Source organism: Heptranchias perlo, chromosome 10, assembly GCF_035084215.1.
Source record: "Heptranchias perlo isolate sHepPer1 chromosome 10, sHepPer1.hap1, whole genome shotgun sequence".
NCBI classification, from domain to species: Eukaryota; Metazoa; Chordata; class Chondrichthyes; order Hexanchiformes; family Hexanchidae; genus Heptranchias; species Heptranchias perlo.
Window position 1 is genome coordinate 81,512,618 of NC_090334.1, and position 20,280 is coordinate 81,532,897.

The following is a 20,280-nucleotide window of genomic DNA, read 5'->3' on the forward strand; positions in this document are numbered from 1 at the left end:
GATCCCTTTCAGATAAAACCTTAATTTCCAAGTCAAGGTCAGTGCCAAGATCAATGCTCAAAGTACTTTTATTCTCATGGAACAAACTAATCTTTGCTTTCTCTCCTTTACTTGGGATTTGCGAGATAACGTGCTATTATATATTTTCCCCATGACCTAATTTAACTCAAGAGGGCTGAAATAGACAGGGGTGGAAGTTATGTTACAGCTGCACAGAGCTCTGGTTAGACCACATCTGGAGATACTGGGTTCAGTTCTGGGCACCGCACCTCAGGAAGGATATATTGGCCTTGGAGGGGGTGCAGTGCAGAGTCACCAGAATGATACAGGGGTGAAAAGGGTTAAATTATGAGGACAGGTTGTATAGACTAGGCTTGTGTTCGCTTGAATACAGAATTTAACGAGTGATCAAAGTGAAGTGTTATTAAGGGTTAATCTCTTTAAAATCTAGTGTAATTTGCTATCAACTGTTTAAGTTCAATTTTAAAGTTTAAATTTTTAAGTTTCTGTCAGACTTCAGCAGAGAGAGCTGCTGTAGTAAGTTAATTGGTTCGCTAGATTAAACTGGTACCTGAAGGTGGGGCAGGCCTGACTCATCGGAGTCACAAACTGTAGAAATACAGGGGCCTGTCGGTGCGACAGCACGGTGTGCGGCAGGACAGAGTGAACTGCTGAGAGTTTGGTGAGTGTGGGAGTTCGGTGAAGTGGGGGAGGAGGTGCTGCTTTGCCTTGCTTTTCATAACTTTTTCAGCAGAGCTGCAGTGGACCTGAGCAGCAGAAGACTGAGATTGGGGAATAAAAGCAGCAGCAGACCTGCAACAAGAGTGTGACGTCACAGGTGAGGCAGGAGAGTCCGAGAGGTGAGCACAGTATAAAAGGAGAGACCGAGAGCGGGAGGAGAGCCTGAGAGCTGAACGCAGGGTAACTCTAAGGCAAGTCATGGCAGCACAGCTCGCACCCGTGATATGCTCCTCCTGCACTATGTGGGAAGTCATGGACACGACCAGTGTCCCTGGCGACCATGTGTGCAGGAAGTGTGTCCAGCTGCAGCTACTGGCTAACAGTATTTCGGAGCTGGAGCTGCGGGTGGATTCACTGTGGAGCATCCGCGATGCTGAGACTATCGTGGATAGCACGTTCAGTGAGGTGGTCACACCGCAGGTAAAGATTACGCAGGCAGAAAGGAAATGGGTGACTGCCAGGCAGAGTAAAAGGACGAGGCAGGTAGAGCAGGAGTCCCCTGGGGCCATCTCCCTCTCAAACAGATATACCACTTTGGATACTGTTGGGGGAGATGGCTTATCAGGGAAAGCAGCAAGAGCCAAGTTTGTGGCACCACGGGTGGCTCTGCTGCACAGGAGGGGAGGAAGAAGAGTGGCAGGGCTATAGTGATAGGGGACTCAATTGTAAGAGGAACAGACAGGCGTTTCTACGGCCGCAAACGTGACTCCAGGATGGTATGTTGCCTCCCTGGTGCTAGGGTCAAGGATGTCACGGAGCGGCTGCAGGGCATTCTGGAGGGGGAGGGTGAACAGCCAGTAGTCGTGGTCCATATTGGTACCAACGACATAGGTAAAAAAAGGGATGAGGTCCTGCAAGGTGAATTTAAGGAGTTAGGAGATAAATTAAAAAGCAGGACCTCAAAGGTAGTGATCTCAGGATTACTACCAGTGCCACGTGCTAGTGAGTATAGGAACAGGAGAATAGACAGGATGAATGCGTGGCTGCAGGGATGGTGTAGGAGGGAGGGATTTAGATTCCTGGGACATTGGGACTGGTTCTGGGGAAGTTGGGACCTGTACAAGCGGGACGGGTTACACCCGAGCAGGACCGGGACCAATGTCCTCGCGGGGGTGTTTACTAGTGCTGTTGGGGAGGGTTTAAACTAGAGTGGCAGGGGGATGGGAACCTGAGCAGGGAGTCAGAAGGGAATAAAGTTGAGAGCAGCAAGAGAGGGGAAGACCCAGGGGAAATTTACAATACAAATAGTACAAACAGTTGTTCAAGAACAAGTGAAAGGGAAAAGCGTAGAGCAGCAGAAAGAAAGTGTACTTTAGGCACGACAGATAAAATAAAAACTAGAAGGCGTAAGGCGATTAACCCAGCATCAAAGCTGAAGGTCAGGCTAGTGTGTGTGGCCCAACTAAGAGTTCTATATACAAATGCATGGATTTAAGGAATAAATTAAATGAACTACAGGTTCAAATTCAAATTGGAGGGTATGACATGATAGCTATTACTGAGACATGGCTGCAGGATGGTCAGGATTGGGAACTAAATATACCGGGTTATAAGGTCTACAGGAGAGATAGGGAAAATGGAAGAGGGGGAGGAGTAGCCTTAATGATTAGAGATGAAATCACTTCAATGATAAAGGAGGATATAACGAGAGGTAAGCAGCCAACAGAGACCTTATGGGTTGAATTGAGAAATAGGAAAGGATCTAAGACTATAGTGGGAGTTGTGTATAGGAGCCCTGGCAGCAGCTCTGAAGTGCTAGATTGTATAAATGCAGAGATTAGACAAGCGTGTAAGAAAGGCATAGTGGTCTTAATGGGGGACTTTAACCTTCACATAGATTGGGAAAAGCAGACTAGCAACTGTCAGAAAGGTAACGAATTTCTTGAGTGTGTCCGGGATAGTTTTCTACAGCAGTATGTCCTAGAGGCAACAAGGGGGCAAGCCATACTAGATTTAGTAATGAGTAATGAACCAGATTTAGTTAACAGCTTAACTGTGCATGAACATCTATCCAATAGCGATCATAACATGATCGAGTTCAAGGTCATGTTTGAAAGGGAAAAAAGTGAATCAGCTGCTAAGATTCTAGACTTGGGTAAGGCCGACTTCAATGGGATGAGACAGAGACTGTCCACAGTAAACTGGGCAAATCTGTTAATGGGTAAAACGACTGATGATCAGTGGGAAATGTTTAAAGAAACATTTAACGTGATACAGAATCGGTTTATACCCCTGAGGGGCAAGAACTCTACTTGCCAAAAAAAAAGCCATGGACAAGTAAAGAGGTAAGGGACAGTATAAGACATAAGGAAAGGGCATACAAAAAGGCAAAAAATGGCACAGATCCTGGCAAATGGGAAAGATACAAAGATCAACAAAGGGTCACAAAACAGATAGTAAGAGCTACAAAAAGAGAGTATGAAAAGAAACTTGCAAGGGATATCAAAACCAATACAAAGAACTTTTATAGTTATATTAGGAAAAAGAGGGTGGTCAGGAGCAGTGTTGGCCCCTTAAAAACTGAAAGTGGGAAATTGTCATTGACAATGGGGAAATGGTGGACATGTTGAATAATTACTTTGCGTCAGTATTTACAGTAGAAAAAGAGGATAGCATGCCGGAAATCCCAAGAAAACTAATATTGAATCGGGGACAGGGACTCAATAAAATTAACATAAGTAAAGCAACAGTAATGAAGAAAATAATAGCACTAAAGAGTGACAAATCCCCAGGACCAGATGGTTTCCATCCCAGGGTTTTAAAGGAAGGAGGTGAGCACATTGCAGATGCCCTAACTATAATCTTTCAAAGTTCTCTAGATTCAGGAACTGTCCCTCTGGATTGGAAAATTGCACATGTCACTCTGCTTTTTAAGAAAGGAGCGAAAGGGAAACCAGGGAATTATAGACCAGTTAGCCTGACATCTGCTGTGGGGAAAATGCTGGAGTCTATAATTAAGGATAGGGTGACTGAACACCTCGAGAATTTTCAGTTAATCAGAGAGAGCCAGCATGGATTTGTGAAAGGTAGGTCGTGCCTGACAAACCTGATTGAATTTTTTGAAGAGGTGACTAAAGTAGTGGACAGGGGAATGTCAATGGATGTTATTTATATGGACTTCCAGAAGGCATTTGATAAAGTCCCACATAAGAGACTGTTAGCTAAGATAGAAGCCCATGGAATCGAGGGAAAAGTACGGACTTGGTTAGGAAGTTGGCTGAGCAAAAGGCGACAGAGAGTAGGGATAATGGGAAGGTACTCACATTGGCAGGATGTGACTAGTGGAGTCCCGCAGGGATCTGTCTTGTGGCCTCAATTATTCACAATATTTATTAGCGACTTAGATGAAGGCATAGAAAGTCTCATATCTAACTTTGCCGATGACATAAAGATTGCTGGCATTGTAAGCAGTGTAAATGAAAACATAAAATTACAAAGTGATATTGATAGATTAGGTGAATGGGCAAAATTGTGGCAAATGGAATTCAATGTAGACAAATGTGAGGTCATCCACTTTGGATCAAAAAAGGATAGAACAGGGTACTTTCTAAATGGTAAAAAGTTAAAAACAGTGGATGTCCAAAGGGACTTAGGGGTTCAGGTACATAGATCATTGAAGTGTCATGAACAGGTGCAGAAAATAATCAATACGGCTAATGGAATGCTGGCCTTTATATCCAGAGGACTGGAGTACAAGGGGGCAGAAGTTATGATGCAGCTATACAAAACCCTGGTTAGACCGCACCTGGAGTACTGTGAGCAGTTCTGGGCACTGCACCTTCGGAAGGACATATTGGCCTTGGAGGGAGTGCAGCGTAGGTTTACTAGAATGATACCCGGACTTCAAGGGTTAAGTTACGAGGAGAGATTGCACAATTTGGGGTTGTATTCTCTGGAGTTTCGAAGGTTAAAGGGTGATCTGATTGAAGTTTATAAGATATTAAGGAGAACAGATAGGGTGGATAGAGAGAAACTATTTCCGCTGGTTGGGGATTCTAGGAGTAGGGGGCACAGTCTAAAAATTAGAGCCAGACCTTTCAGGAGTGAGATTAGAAAACATTTCTACACACAAAGGGTGGTAGAAGTTTGGAACTCTCTTCCGCAAACGGCAATTGATACTAGCTCAATTGCTAAATTTAAATCTGAGATAGATAGCTTTTTGGCAACCAAAGGTATTAAGGGATATGGGCCAAAGGCAGGTATATGGAGTTAGATCACAGATCAGCCATGATCTTATCAAATGACGGAGCAGGCACGAGGGGCTGAATGGCCTACTCCTGTTCCTATGTTCCTATGTTTAAGATGATTAAAGGATTTGATAGGGTATGTAGAAAGAAATTATTTCCTCTGGTGGGGGAGTCCAGAACAAGGGGGCATAATCTTAAAATTAGAGCCAGGCCGTTCAGGGGTGATGTCAGGAAGCATTTCTTCACACAAAGGGGAGTGGAAATCTGGAACTCTCTCCCCCAAAAAACTGTTGAGGCTGGGGGTCAATTGAAAATTTCAAAACTAAGAGCGATAGATTTTCATTAGGAGTTAAAATACAGATTAGCCATGATCTAACTGAATGGCGCAGCATGTTCGAGGAGCTGAAAGGCCTCTTCCTGATCCTATGTTCCAATATTTCTGCCACACCTCCCTGGTCAGGATTAGTGATTAGGGGCAGCCTGACATTCTGTGACAAATCCTGTAATTTCCTACACGTAACACATAGTGTGATCTGCTGCCCAAGCACTGTACTTACACATTGGAATTTCAGGAGTGCTGCACGAAATATTAAATATCATCTGGCTTCTGTTTTGGGATACAGAGTAGACTGGGGATATTAGAGCTGAACGCAGTCGGTTCATGATTCACTATCAGTCACAGAGCTGGAAGCACAGAGATAGTTTAAGAATATTGAGAATGTCTAAAGCATCAGCCATGACTCAGTGCGGTAGCACTCTCACCTCTCACGAGGGTCGTGGGTTCAAGTCCCACTCCAGGGACTTGAGCACAAAATCCAGGCTGACACTCCCAGTCCCGCACTGAGGGAGTGCTGCACTGTCGGAGGTGCCGTCTTTCCGATGAGACGTTAAACCGAGGGCCCCGTCTGCCCTCTCAGGCGGACGTGTGCTCTAGTCTCTGGAGTGGGACTTGACCTTCTGACTCAGAGCTGAGAGTCTTCTGATCTTCTCCAAAAATTCTCTGTCACTTTCCGAAACCTCTTGATTTCGGTTTCAAGATCTTCCCTCCTTGGTAGAATCGTGTCTGCTTCTTGGACAATTTTATTGTCAACAAAACAGTTTCAAGTTCAGTTGAAAAAATAATTTAAATTCCCAATCCCTGCTGTTTGTAATAATTAGCTGACAGCGCAAGTTACTGTAAACTAGCTCCTGTTTAGTGAAGGCCGATTATTGTGTCACCACTTTGAGTGCAGTCATCTGGGTAATAGTCTTAGCTCAGCTGGAGGTTTCCTGAATTTCCTGTTGGGAGAACAAGTCTTCTGTGCTCTGTGTATCAGCAATTCAATTCCAAATAAGCAGTTGACGAACAGTGGACCAGTCAAGAGTCCTCATTTCAGAAATATTACATTTTATTTGCAATTATTTTTCTAGCGTGCAGTCTGTAATATCTCAGTGTGTGTTTGAGTTCACATTCATCTGGGCAACAAGTGTTTCCTGTGCAGTTTTCATTTATCACAACCTATCGTTTCCAAAAGGAACACTCTTTAATCATCTCACCCGTCAGTATAAGTGATGCTCACTTTGGATACACAAAAAAAATGTACTTGTTTGCAGTGGAGATATTTTTAGTGTGCTGTTTGACTCACTTGTGCTAAATCCCTCTGTGTACTGTCTTAAAAAGTTGCTTTCTCATTTATTTGCTGGTTTAGATATCCTTATAAATAGTGCACACAGGTATTTGACACAAAGGCCTCTTGTGCATAACCCCCACTCCCTTTGCCCCACCATTGGTGGCCATCTAGTCCCTAAGGTATGGAATTCCCTCCCTAAACCTCTCTCTCCTCCTTTGAGACACTCCTTATACCTCCCCGACCATGGCTTCGGTCACCTCCCCGACCATGGCTTCGGTCACCTCCCCGACCATGGCTTCGGTCACCTCCCCGACCATGGCTTCGGTCACCTCCCCGACCATGGCTTCGGTCACCTCCCCGACCATGGCTTCGGTCACCTCCCCGACCATGGCTTCGGTCACCTCCCCGACCATGGCTTCGGTCACCTCCCCGACCATGGCTTCGGTCACCTCCCCGACCATGGCTTCGGTCACCTCCCCGACCATGGCTTCGGTCACCTCCCCGACCATGGCTTCGGTCACCTCCCCGACCATGGCTTCGGTCACCTCCCCGACCATGGCTTCTGTCACATCTGTGACCATGGCTTCGGTCACCTCCCCGACCATGGCTTCGGTCATCTCCCCGACCATGGCTTCGGTCACCTCCCCGACCATGGCTTCGGTCACCTCCCCGACCATGGCTTCGGTCACCTCCCCGACCATGGCTTCGGTCACCTCTTTGACCATGGCTTCGGTCACCTCCCCGACCATGGCTTCAGTCACCTCCCCAAACTCTTCCCCCATTGCTGTCCACCTCTCGTCTCTGCGAAGCATGTTGGGGCTTTTTACGATGATGAAGGCTCTAGATAAATACAAGTTATCGTTGTCACAATCCAGAGTAGAGCCCAGTGTGATTATACCCGAGTTAAAACCAAACAGTCAGTGACTGCTTTCCCTGGACAGCTAGGGAGCAGCTAAGCAATACTAAAGCACCTTTAGATCAGAGGTGAAAGAAAGAGGGTAAAGGTCGTTCACCCTGAACAGGGTTAAATTTCTCCAAAGATGTCAGGCAGAGGATTTAATATTAAATATTTTTTTAATTCCAGTAGCTATCAAGTGAATAATCAAAATTTAAACAATGGACCTTTCTCTTTTTTTTACAAAATCCTTACATAACGCAAACATAAGATTCTACACGTTAAATACAGGCTGTAAAAGTGGGACAGTCAAGCTCCTTATAAAATGTGCTTCCATTTTATCTCACATCGACATTTACAACTGGGCCACCAGGGCCAGTCACATGACCGGTCCATGTGGGGGGAGGGTCACATGGCCAGGGCCAGTCACATGCCTGGTCCATGTTGGGGGGTGGTGGTCACATGACCCAGGTCAATCACAGGACAGGTCCATGTGGGGCTGGGGGGGGGGGTTCACATGACTCGGGCCACTCACGGGACAGGTCCATGTGGGGGTGGGGTGGCGAGGTCACATGACCCGGGCCAGTGATGGGACAGGAGCCGGAGCCTTGCGTATTATTAACCAGTGGATAGACCCGTGTACCAGGGTGGTCAGAGGGGAGGGCAGGCGGATCCCAGGTATTTACTGAACGCTTGGACAGGCGGCAAAGTTACATGACAGAGAGGTGTAACCCCTGGTCCATTCTCAATGGATCCGCTGAGATGCCACCAGCGAGATTGAGGCTCCAGACCGGGAGGATGAAGATGGGATGTCCTGAAGTTCACTCCTGCTGTGTCACGAGGGAGAAACCATTGTGCATTCAGAAGTGAGTCGATTCCACTGTGTTGGAATTGCTTACGGACAGAAGTCTAGTGAGGCGATTCACGCTGGCTCAAGTGACCTGTATAAGTCTACCTGGATTGGTGGACAGGTTCACTGGCTTTTTGTAGCCAGATTGTCCATTTTCTTAGTCCCTACGCTGGTGCAATTTGCTAAGCCTTTTGCAGGGTTTTCAATGTAGCCTTATAGAGATTCGATTGAGATTTAATCCAGGTTTAAAGAGAGTAGATTAGACGATCGTGCTGCAACGAAATGAGATGAATGGATGGCAGGTCAGTCCCTCTCTCCTCCGTGTGTATCTGCAGAATAGGCCCAGGAGATCAGCAGTGCTGGCGCCAGGTCACGCTGCCAGGAACTAATCGTCTGGATGCCCCCTCTCTCATTACAGTACCAGCCTGACGTTGGCAAAGCTGTTCCTCGTTATCCTTCACCCTTGGAGCAATGCAAGTCTTGCAGCATTGCACTGAAAAAAAAGGCCCAAGTACTTGCTCCAGCTCATCGTTGGCATTCAATGGGATCTCCTACATGGAGGACCAGTGCCCTAAAACACTCCTTGTGCTCAGTTTGGATTTCATATAACAATTATAGAATTCAGTTGCTTTGAATAGGCAAGGACATCAGGACCTCCCCAGTGTACATTGATATCCCATTGAAAGCATCATTGAGAGTCAAACCCAGCTCAGTTGGTCCCCTCAGTTGTGGGTCGCCCTGATTACAGGGTTGTATAAATGTAGACAAAGATGATGACTATAAGGTTGAGGATTGTGCCAATGATGCCCAACATGGCCAGGATGGTCTCCTCCTTGCTTTCCTTGTCTTGGTCCGATGAGCTGTCTTCTTCATTGGCTGCAGTGATTACCATTTTCATTGCCAGGTCTTTTAAGGTGAGTGTTCGGTCTACCTGGGGGAACAAAGAGCGAAGGTAAAAAGGGATCAGGTCTGTCGGCCGAAAGTCAGGCTGCAGCTTTACCTCATTCACCAAGCACTGAGAATACGTTCCACACCCTCCAGTCTGTCTCTCCCATAAATATAAGGGATCAAAAAAAAAGAATTTAGGAGGGATTGCTTTACGCCGAGTGGTGAGAATGTGGAACTTGCTGCCACATGGAGTGGCTGAAGCAGAAAGCATTGTTGCATTTAAGAGGAGGCTTGATGCAAACATGATGGAGAAGGGAATAGAGGGATACGGGAGCAGAGCGGGACGAGGTGATTAGAGTGGGAGGAGGATCGTATGGATTATAAACAGCTGGGTCGGATGGCCTGTTTCTGTGCTATAGAATGTGTGTAATTCTATGATAAAGAGATCCCCTAGCTCACTGCACCCTTAGGCCACTCTCCAAACTTGGCACATACAATAAGAACATAAGAAATAGGAGCAGGAGTAGGCCAATCGGCCCCTCGAGCCTGCTCCGCCATTCAATAAGATCATGGCTGATCTGATCCTAACCTCAAATCTAAAGAACACAAGAAGTAGGAGCAGGACCCGGCCACTCAGCCCCTGGGCCTGCTCCGCCACCCACGGGGCCTTGACCGATCCGAACTCAGCTTCATGTCCAATTTCCTGCCCGCTCCCCGTAACCCCTAATTCCCTTTACTTCTAGGAAACTGTCTATACATACAAGTGTTGCACCTTGAACACAAGAAGGTGACCAGAGGGTGTTTGAGTCCCCTTTGCTGAAAATGTGATGGGCGAGTAAAGCGACCAATGAGAGGGACCTTCAACTTCCACAAGAAAGGAGGGTAACGAGGAGGCCGATTAACGGTTGAAACAAAACGTACTGCGGAATGTTAGGCAGGGGTTACAAGGAACATTGTTGGAACTGTCACTGTCTGCAGAAGTTCACAGAGTTTAGTGTGTTGGGAGAGGCCTTTCGGCCCATCTTACCACCGAAACGTGCAATCCATCACCCCAACTAACTGCCTCTTGAATGTCTCTGTCGGGTTTTCCCCTCCATCCCCGACCTGGAGACCCTTCCATCCATTAATCACTCTTTGTGAAGACACGAACTCGCCTTTTCTCACTTTGTACCCGTGTCCTCTTGTCTCATAGCCGTGATTTAGCTTGAAATAGTGCTCAGGATGAGCCTTTTCTACTCTGCTCAGAATTTTACGCACCACGGTAAGGTCCCCTCTCATTTGCCTCCTTTCAAGGCTTAAGAATGTTACCAGGGCTCAAAGGGTTAAATTATGAGGCTATATTACATAAACTAGACTAGTATTCCCTGGAATATAGAAGGTTAAGGGGTGATTTGATTGAGGTTTTTAAGGATTTTGAAAGGAATTGACAGGATAGATGGAGAGAAACTTTTTCCGCTGGTGGGGGGAGTCTAGGACAAGGGGACATAACCTTAAAATCACAACCAGACCGCACAGAAGTTAGGAAACACGTCACACAAAGGTTGGTAGAAGTGTGGAACTCTATCCCATAAAAAGCAGAAGCTGTTAGCTCAATTAATAATTTCAAATCTGAGATTGACAAATTTTTGCTGGCCATGGGTATTAAGGGATAAGAACATAAGAACATAAGAAATAGGAGCAGGAGTAGGCCAATCGGCCCCTCGAGCCTGCTCCGCCATTCAATAAGATCATGGCTGATCTGATCCTAACCTCAAATCCAAATTCATGTCCAATTTCCTGCCCGTTCCCCTTAACCCCTAATTCCCTTTACTTCTAGGAAACTGTCTATTTCTGTTTTAAATTTATTTAATGATATGGGGCTATGGCTGGTGCATGGAGTTAGGATACAGATCAGCCATGAATGGCAGAACCCCCTCACTCTAACCCCTCACTCTAACCCCTCTCTCTAACCCTCTCTCTCTAGCCCTCTTTCTCTCACCCCTCTCTCTCTAACCCCTCTCTCTCTAACCACCTCACTTTAACCCTCTGTCTCTAGCCCTCTGTCTCTAGCCCTCTGACTCTCGCCCCTCTCTCTCCAACCCCATCTCTCTCTAACCCCCCTCTCTAACCCCCACTCTCTCTAACCCCTCTCTTTCTAATCCCCTCATTCTAACCTTCTGTCTCTAACCCCCTGACTCTAGCCCTCTGTCTCTCACCCCTCTCTCCCTAACCTCTCTCTCTAACCCCTCTCTCTCTAGCCCTCTCTCTCTAACCCCCCTCTCTCTAGCCCTCTCTCTCTAACCCCCCTCTCTCTAGCCCTCACTCTCTAACCCCATCTCTCTCTAAACCCCTCTCTCTAAACCCCTCTCTCTAACCCCTCCTCTCTAACCCCATCTCTCTCTAACCCCTCTCTCTCGAACCCCTCCTCTCTCTAACCCCTCCTCTCTCTAACCCCTCTCTCTAACCCCATCTCTCTCTAACCCCTCTCTCTCTAACCCCTCTCTCTAACCCCTCTCTCTCTAACCCCTTCACTCTTAACCCCTCTCTCTCTAACCCCTCTCTCTAACCCCTCTCTCTCTAACCCCTCTCTCTAACCCTCTCTCTCTAACCCCATCTCTCTCTAACCCCTCTCTCTCTAACCCCTCTCTCTAACCCCTCTCTCTCTAACCCCTTCACTCTTAACCCCTCTCTCTCTAACCCCTCTCTCTAACCCCTCTCTCTCTAACCTTCTCACTCTAACCCCCTCACTCTAACCCCTCTCTCTTACCCCCTCACTCTAACCCCTCTCTCTTACCCCCTCACTCTAACCCCTCTCTCTCTAACCCCTCTCTCTAACCCTCTCTCTCTAACCCCTTCACTCTTAACCCCTCTCTCTCTAACCCCCTCACTCTAACCCCTCTCTCTCTAACCCCCTCACTCTAACCCCCTCACTCTAACCCCTCTCTCTTACCCCCTCACTCTAACCCCTCTCTCTTACCCCCTCACTCTAACCCCCTCACTCTAACCCCTCTCTCTTACCCCCTCACTCTAACCCCTCTCTCTCTTACCCCCTCACTCTAACCCCTCTCTCTTACCCCCTCACTCTAACCCCTCTCTCTCTAACCCCCCCACTCTAACCCCCTCACTCAAACCCCCTCACTCTAACCCCTCTCTCTCTTACCCCCTCACTCTAACCCCTCTCTCTTACCCCCTCACTCTAACCCCTCTCTCTCTAACCCCCCCACTCTAACCCCCTCACTCTAACCCCCCCACTCTAACCCCCTCACTCAAACCCCCTCACTCTAACCCCTCTCTCCCTAACCCCTCACTCTAACCTTCTGTCTCTAACCCCATCACTCTAACCCTCCGTCTCTAACCCCTCTCTTTAACCCCCTCTCTCTAACCTTCTCTCTCTAACCCCTCACTCTAACCCTCTGTCTCTAACCCCTTCACTCTAACCCCCTCTCTCTAACCCCTCACTCTAACCCCTCACTCTAACCCCTCTCTCTCTAACCCCCCCACTCTAACCCCCTCACTCTAACCCCTCTCTCTCTAACCCCCCCACTCTAACCCCCTCACTCTAACCCTCTCTCTCTAACCCCTCACTCTAACCCCTCTCTCTTACCCCCTCACTCTAACCCCTCTCTCTCTAACCCCCCCACTCTAACCCCCTCACTCTAACCCTCTCTCTCTTACCCCCTCACTCTAACCCCTCTCTCTCTAACCCCCCCACTCTAACCCCCTCACTCTAACCCCTCTCTCTCTAACCCCCCCACTCTAACCCCCTCACTCTAACCCCTCTCTCTCTAACCCCCCCACTCTAACCCCCTCACTCTAACCCCTCTCTCTCTAATCCCCCTCACTCTAACCCCTCACTCTAACCCCCCACTCTAACCCCCTCACTCTAACCCCTCTCTCTCTTACCCCCTCACTCTAACCCCCTCACTCTAACCCCCTCACTCTAACCCCCCCACTCTAACCCCCTCACTCTAACCCCCTCACTCTAACCCTCTCTCTCTAACCCCCTCACTCTCTACCCCCTCACTCTAACCCCCTCACTCTAACCCTCTCTCTCTAATCCCCCTCACTCTAACCCCCTCACTCTAACCCCCTCACTCTAACCCCTCTCTCTCTAATCCCCCTCACTCTAACCCCCTCACTCAAACCCCCTCACTCTAACCCCTCTCTCCCTAACCCCATCACTCTAACCCTCCGTCTCTAACCCCTCTCTTTAACCCCCTCACTCTAACCCTCTCTCTCTAACCCCTCACTCTAACCCCTCACTCTAACCCTCTCTCTCTAACCCCCTCTCTCTAACCCTCTCTCTCTAACCCCTCACTCTAACCCCTCACTCTAACCCTCTCTCTCTAACCCCTCACTCTAACCCCTCACTCTAACCCTCTCTCTCTAACCCCTCACTCTAACCCCTCACTCTAACCCTCTCTCTCTAACCCCTCACTCTAACCCCTCACTCTAACCCTCTCTCTCTAACCCTTCACTCTAACCCTCTCTCTCTAACCCCTCACTCTAACCCCTCACTCTAACCCTCTCTCTCTAACCCCTCACTCTAACCTTCTGTCTCTAACCCCATCACTCTAACCCTCCGTCTCTAACCCCTCTCTTTAAACCCCTCTCTCTAACCTTCTCTCTCTAACCCCTCACTCTAACCCTCTGTCTCTAACCCCTTCACTCTAACCCCTCACTCTAACCCTCTCTCTCTAACCCCTCACTCTAACCCCTCACTCTAACCCTCTCTCTCTAACCCCTCACTCTAACCCCTCACTCTAACCCTCTCTCTCTAACCCCTCACTCTAACCCCTCACTCTAACCCTCTCTCTCTAACCCCTCACTCTAACCCTCTCTCTCTAACCCCTCACTCTAACCCTTCACTCTAACCCTCTCTCTCTAACCCCCTCACTCTAACCCCTCACTCTAACCCCTCACTCTAACCCTCTCTCTCTAACCCCTCACTCTAACCCCTCACTCTAACCCTCTCTCTCTAACCCCTCACTCTAACCTTCTGTCTCTAACCCCATCACTCTAACCCTCCGTCTCTAACCCCTCTCTTTAAACCCCTCTCTCTAACCTTCTCTCTCTAACCCCTCACTCTAACCCTCTGTCTCTAACCCCTTCACTCTAACCCCTCACTCTAACCCTCTCTCTCTAACCCCTCACTCTAACCCCTCACTCTAACCCTCTCTCTCTAACCCCTCACTCTAACCCCTCACTCTAACCCTCTCTCTCTAACCCCTCACTCTAACCCCTCACTCTAACCCTCTCTCTCTAACCCCTCACTCTAACCCCTCACTCTAACCCTCTCTCTCTAACCCCTCACTCTAACCCTATCTCTCTAACCCCTCACTCTAACCCCTCACTCTAACCCTCTCTCTCTAACCCCCTCACTCTAACCCCTCACTCTAACCCCCTCACTCTAACCCTCTCTCTCTAACCCCTCACTCTAACCTTCTGTCTCTAACCCCATCACTCTAACCCTCCGTCTCTAACCCCTCTCTTTAAACCCCTCTCTCTAACCTTCTCTCTCTAACCCCTCACTCTAACCCTCTGTCTCTAACCCCTTCACTCTAACCCCTCACTCTAACCCTCTCTCTCTAACCCCTCACTCTAACCCCTCACTCTAACCCTCTCTCTCTAACCCCTCACTCTAACCCCTCACTCTAACCCTCTCTCTCTAACCCCTCACTCTAACCCCTCACTCTAACCCTCTCTCTCTAACCCCTCACTCTAACCCCTCACTCTAACCCTCTCTCTCTAACCCCTCACTCTAACCCCTCACTCTAACCCTCTGTCTCTAACCCCTTCACTCTAACCCCTCACTCTAACCCTCTCTCTCTAACCCCTCACTCTAACCCCTCACTCTAACCCTCTCTCTCTAACCCCTCACTCTAACCCCTCACTCTAACCCTCTCTCTCTAACCCCTCACTCTAACCCCTCACTCTAACCCTCTCTCTCTAACCCCTCACTCTAACCCCTCACTCTAACCCTCTCTCTCTAACCCCTCACTCTAACCCTCTCTCTCTAACCCCTCACTCTAACCCCTCACTCTAACCCTCTCTCTCTAACCCCTCACTCTAACCCCTCACTCTAACCCTCTGTCTCTAACCCCTTCACTCTAACCCCTCACTCTAACCCTCTCTCTCTAACCCCTCACTCTAACCCCTCACTCTAACCCTCTCTCTCTAACCCCTCACTCTAACCCCTCACTCTAACCCTCTCTCTCTAACCCCTCACTCTAACCCCTCACTCTAACCCTCTCTCTCTAACCCCCCCACTCTAACCCCTCCCTCTAACCCCCTCACTCTAACATTCTCTCTAACCCCCTCACTCTAACCTCTCTCTCTAACCCCTCTCTCTTTAATCCCTCTCTCTTTAACCCCTCTCTCTAACCCCTCTCTCTAACCACCTCACTTTAAACCTCTGTCTCTCACCCCCCTCTCTCTAGCCCTCTCTCTGACCCCTCTCTCTCTAAGCTCTCTCTCTAACCCCCCTCTCTCTAGCCCTCTCTCTGACCCCTCTCTCTCTAACCTCTCTCTCTAACCCCCCTCTCTCTAACCCCTCTCTCTAACCCCTCTCTCTAACCCCTCTCTCTAACCCCTCTCTCTAACCCCTCTCTCTCTAACCCCTCCTCTCTCTAACCCCCCTCTCTCTAGCCCTCTCTCTGACCCCTCTCTCTCTAACCTCTCTCTCTAACCCCCCTCTCTCTAACCCCTCTCTCTAACCCCTCTCTCTAACCCCTCTCTCTAACCCCTCTCTCTAACCCCTCTCTCTAACCCCTCTCTCTAACCCCTCCTCTCTCTAACCCCCCTCTCTCTAACCTCTCTCTAACCCCCCTCTCTCTAACCTCTCTCTAACCCCCCTCTCTCTAGCCCCTCCTCTCTCTAACACCTCTCTCTAACCCCTCTCTCTCTAACCCCTCTCACTCTAACCCCTCCTCTCTTTAACCCCATCTCTCTCTCACCCCTCTTTCTAACCCCATCTCTCTCTAACCCCTCTCTCTCTAACCCCTCCTCTCTCGAACCCCTCTCTCTCTAACCCCATCTCTCTCTAACCCCATCTCTCTTGAACCCCTCTCTCTCTCTAACCCCATTTCTCTCTAACCCCATCTCTCTCTAACCCCTCCTCTCTCAATCCCCTTTCTCTCTCTAACCCCATCTCTCTCTAACCCCCTCTCTCTAACCTCTCTCTCTAACCCCATCTCTCTCTAACCCTCCTCTCTCTAATCCCTCCTCTCTCTAATCCCTTCTCTCTCTAACCCCTCTCTCTCTCTAACCCCATCTCTCTCTAACCCCCTCTCTCTAACCTCTCTCTCTAACCCCATCTCTCTCTAACCCTCCTCTCTCTAATCCCTCCTCTCTCTAATCCCTTCTCTCTCTAACCCCTCTCTCTCTATAACCCCTTCTCTCTCTAATCCCTCTCTTTCTAACCCCATCTCAAGAAAGTATATTTGAGACAACCTTACAAAATATTTCCCTTTGAGGAGAACATTTTCCCAGTTATAAAAGCAGGATTGTGTAAAGGAGCTGAGCACTAACGCTGTCACTGGTTTGGTAATCACTGACAGTTAACTCCACAGACTTGTGCTATTCTCTGAAAATAAAACACAAAGATTAACCCATGATCCACTGCAACTAGCAGAGAGAGACCGCCAGTGCTGGGGTGGAAGGGCAGAGCATGGAATGGTCTTTGTTGGGCAGGTGGATGTGGGCTTGATAGCCCCAAGTACAGGGCGGCCTGTAATCCCTCTTTGGAAAGTCTGTTGATTGCTCGGTGTACTCCTCCCCCCTCCAGGCTACTCGGATCCACCTCCTAGTGGCAGGTACAGATTGGTCTCGGCTGAGGCCTGGGAGTAAGGGCCAGTCCGTCCTCCCGTGACGGTGGGGTGGAGGAGGGGGAGGGGGGAGATTACCAGTTGAATTTCCAGCCCTTCGACTGGCGGAATCGGGGATGTAATGCCCGTGAAAACGATGGGCATCGACCTACCACCCCGTTGCCACCGTCGCTGTGACCTCGACAATGTTCACTGGGGGGCCTACTGCTGCGGGGCGGGGGGGGGGGGAAATGGGGGTCTTATGACATCTTGCTCCAGTCGGCATCGGGCGACAGTTTGGGCAAAGAGGCCTCGAGTGGTCAGTTACACGGAATATACAGCACTGAAACAGGCCATTCGGCCCAACTGGTCCATGCCGGTGTTTATACCCGTCACGAGCCTCCTCCCAGCCAATGAAGAGCTCCTCTTCAGGATAGTGGGGTCGGGGGGGGCGGGGAATCACTGCCACTCCACCTCCCCTCCTCCCTCCCTCCCTCCTCAGCAGATCCCTCAGGCCTGAGATGGCGATGACTCGGAGCCAGTGGGCTGCCCCAGGGGGCTCTCGGTTTCCAGCTGCAACCCGGTCGCCCAGTGCTTTCGAGGCTCGGGCGGGCGGGCAGTCTACCAAGAGGAGGGGAGGAGGGAGGAGGCGGGCAGTCCACCAGGGGAGGGGAGGGGGGAGGAGGCAGGCAGTCCACTAGGGGAGGAGAGGGGGAGGAGGCGGGCAGTCCACCAGGGGAGGGGAGGGGGAGGAGGCGGGCGGTTCACCGGGGGAGGGGAGGGGGGAGGAGGCGGGCGGTTTACCGAGGGAGGGGAGGGGGAGGAGGCGGGCAGTCCACCAGGGGAGGGGAGGGGGGAGGAGGCAGGCAGTCCACCAGGGGAGGAGAGGGGGAGGAGGCGGGCAGTCCACCGGGGGAGGGGAGGGGGAGGAGGCGGGCGGTTCACCGGGGGAGGGGAGGGGAGGGGAGGGGGGAGGAGGCGGGCGGTTTACCGAGGGAGGGGAGGGGGAGGAGGCGGGCGGTCCTCCGAGGGAGGGGAGGGGGAGGAGGTGGGCGGTTTACCGAGGGAGGGGAGGGGGAGGAGGCAGGCGGTCCTCCGAGGGAGGGGAGGGGGAGGAGGCGGGCGGTCCTCCTTGGGAGGGGAGGGGGAGGAGGCGGGCGGTCCTCCGAGGGAGGGGAGGGGGAGGAGGCGGGCGGTCCTCCGAGGGAGGGGAGGGGGGAGGAGGCGGGCAGTCCACCGGGAGAGGGGAGGGGGAGGAGGCGGGCAGTCCACCGGGGGAGGGGAGGGGGAGGAGGCGGGCGGTTCACCGGGGGAGGGGAGGGGAGGGGAGGGGGGAGGAGGCGGGCGGTTTACCGAGGGAGGGGAGGGGGAGGAGGCGGGCGGTTTACCGAGGGAGGGGAGGGGGAGGAGGCGGGCGGTCCTCCGAGGGAGGGGAGGGGGAGGAGGCGGGCGGTCCTCCGAGGGAGGGGAGGGGGGAGGAGGCGGGCAGTCCACCGGGAGAGGGGAGGGGGAGGAGGCGGGCGGTTCACCGGGAGAGGGGAGTGGGAGGAGGCTGGCGGTCCTCTGGAGGAGGGGGGGGGGCGGGCGGTCCTCTGGAGGGGGGTGGTGGTGGGCAGTCCTCCGGGAGAGGGGGAAATCCACCCCTACAGGAGGGGAGCGAGGAATAAATGCACAGTACCAAAAATGAGAGAAGAAAAGCCAGGGGTAGGCAAGGACACGGTCTCAATGGTGAACCACAGGGCACAGGGCACAGCCCTATTGAAAGAGTCTCAAAAAACCCAACAGGCAAAGAGCATTGACTGACACACTCATGCTTAGAACAGACCAGGTACCGCAGGCTTGTAGGATTTGCTGCTCCAACAGTTCCCTGTCTTGTCTCTCAGGAGTTGTACTGTCGTAACCTCATGCTCAGGGCCCTTGTGTCAAGTCTCGTCATCTTTAACAACTTCGCAGCCAGGTTAAAGGCATCCCGGTGAAAGGACAACCTTCTCTTCATGGACATTCCCGTATCTCCCCTTCCGTCGCTCGAAGTCTCAGGTCCGGCTTATGGAAGTGGAAACTTTTGAAGAAGAGAGAAGAAAACGTTTTTTTTTTAAAACAGGGTCTGTCGGTTCTTTAAACCCCCCCAAGTCCAGCTCTCCTTCCTCCCCAGGTCTCTCCAAGTAAAGGATGCCGGAGATACAGAGACTGTTTTAACACACACACACACACAGAGAGCTCAGCAATCCTCAACACTCGCCTCTCACAGTCTGTGCTGGGCTGCAGTTGCTCACGGTAAAGGTACAGAGACAAAGATCTTCAGCCTTGTTCACCATCGGCTTTTGAGAAACAGCCTTTGAGACGCTGTCTGAAAATAAACAAATGCGCTGGAAATTGCTGTGAGCCCGAGTCCAGTCTTCAGTCCAGGATCACTGACACATCTCCGAGGACCTGGCCCTTTAATATATTCTGTTTATTCCAGCGCACCATTCACTTAGTTGAGTATAATCTTGTTTTCCTTGTCTGTCACAGTCCTGTGTAATAAGAAGGCTTTTCCCCCCACCTCTCCCTTTCCCTCCCTCTCTCTCTCTCCCCTCCTCTCTCACATTCTCACTCTGTCTCTCTTTCTCTCTCACACACACTCTCTCTCTCTCCCCCCTTTCTCACTCTTTCCCTCCCTCTCTCTCTCTCCCCTCCTTTCTCACATTCTCACTCTGTCTCTCTTCCTCTCTCTCACACACTCTCTCTCTCCCCCCTTTCTCACTCTTTCCCTCCCTCTCTATCTGTCTCCCTCTCACTCTTCCTCTCTCGCTCTCTCACTCTCTCCCTCTCTCCATCAGTCTTTCTCTCACTCTCTTTCCCCCCTCTCTACCTACCTCTCGCTCTCTCTCTCTCCCTCTCTCCATCAGTCTTTCACTCACACTCTTTCTCCCCTCTCTCTCTCTCTTTCTCTCCCCTCCTCTCTCACTCTCACTCCTCACTTTTTTTTCTCTCACTCTCTCTCTGACACACTCCCTTCGTCCCACACCCCCTCACATTTCTGCCTAGTATATTAATTGGGTCGGGTTGCCTGGCAACCAGCTCGGGGGAGCCACATAATGCCTTGTGATAGATGGGGTCCCTGCGAGGGGGGTCTCGGTGCAGGCAGGGGTCTCGTCTGCTCCACCCACTGTGAGTGATGAACAATTAGTTCTTCACAAGTCGATTGCCACCAGGGCTGTGAGCACAGACAGGCTGAGCGAGGCAAAGCTCCCTGGTTTAATAATGTTGCTGTGAAGCTATAGGGTTCTTTAGTTCAAGTGTGTAGTTTAACTGATGGGGAGAGGGAGGGAGAAGTGAGGGAGAC

At 50.5% G+C, this 20,280-nt stretch overlaps 1 protein-coding gene across 5 annotated transcripts; it reads right to left on the reverse strand.

Annotated features, from left to right (window-relative positions):
• Nucleotides 1-7,593: 7,593 nt before the first annotated feature.
• On the reverse strand, nt 7,594-19,487 carry LOC137326202 (protein TUNAR-like). Of its 5 annotated transcripts, XM_067991075.1 has the most exons (3): nt 19,195-19,487; nt 18,781-19,014; nt 7,594-9,214 (listed from the first exon to the last, which is right to left on the reverse strand). In XM_067991075.1, exon 3 carries the CDS (start codon nt 9,179-9,181, stop codon nt 9,026-9,028), a length of 156 nt encoding a protein of 51 aa, XP_067847176.1. In that variant the 5' UTR covers nt 9,182-9,214; nt 18,781-19,014; nt 19,195-19,487; the 3' UTR covers nt 7,594-9,025. The 5 variants fall into 5 exon arrangements, with proteins under 5 accessions (XP_067847176.1, XP_067847177.1, XP_067847179.1 ...); XM_067991076.1 differs by having other exon boundaries at nt 7,594-9,210; nt 18,788-19,487; XM_067991078.1 differs by having other exon boundaries at nt 18,788-19,487.
• Nucleotides 19,488-20,280: the final 793 nt, after the last annotated feature.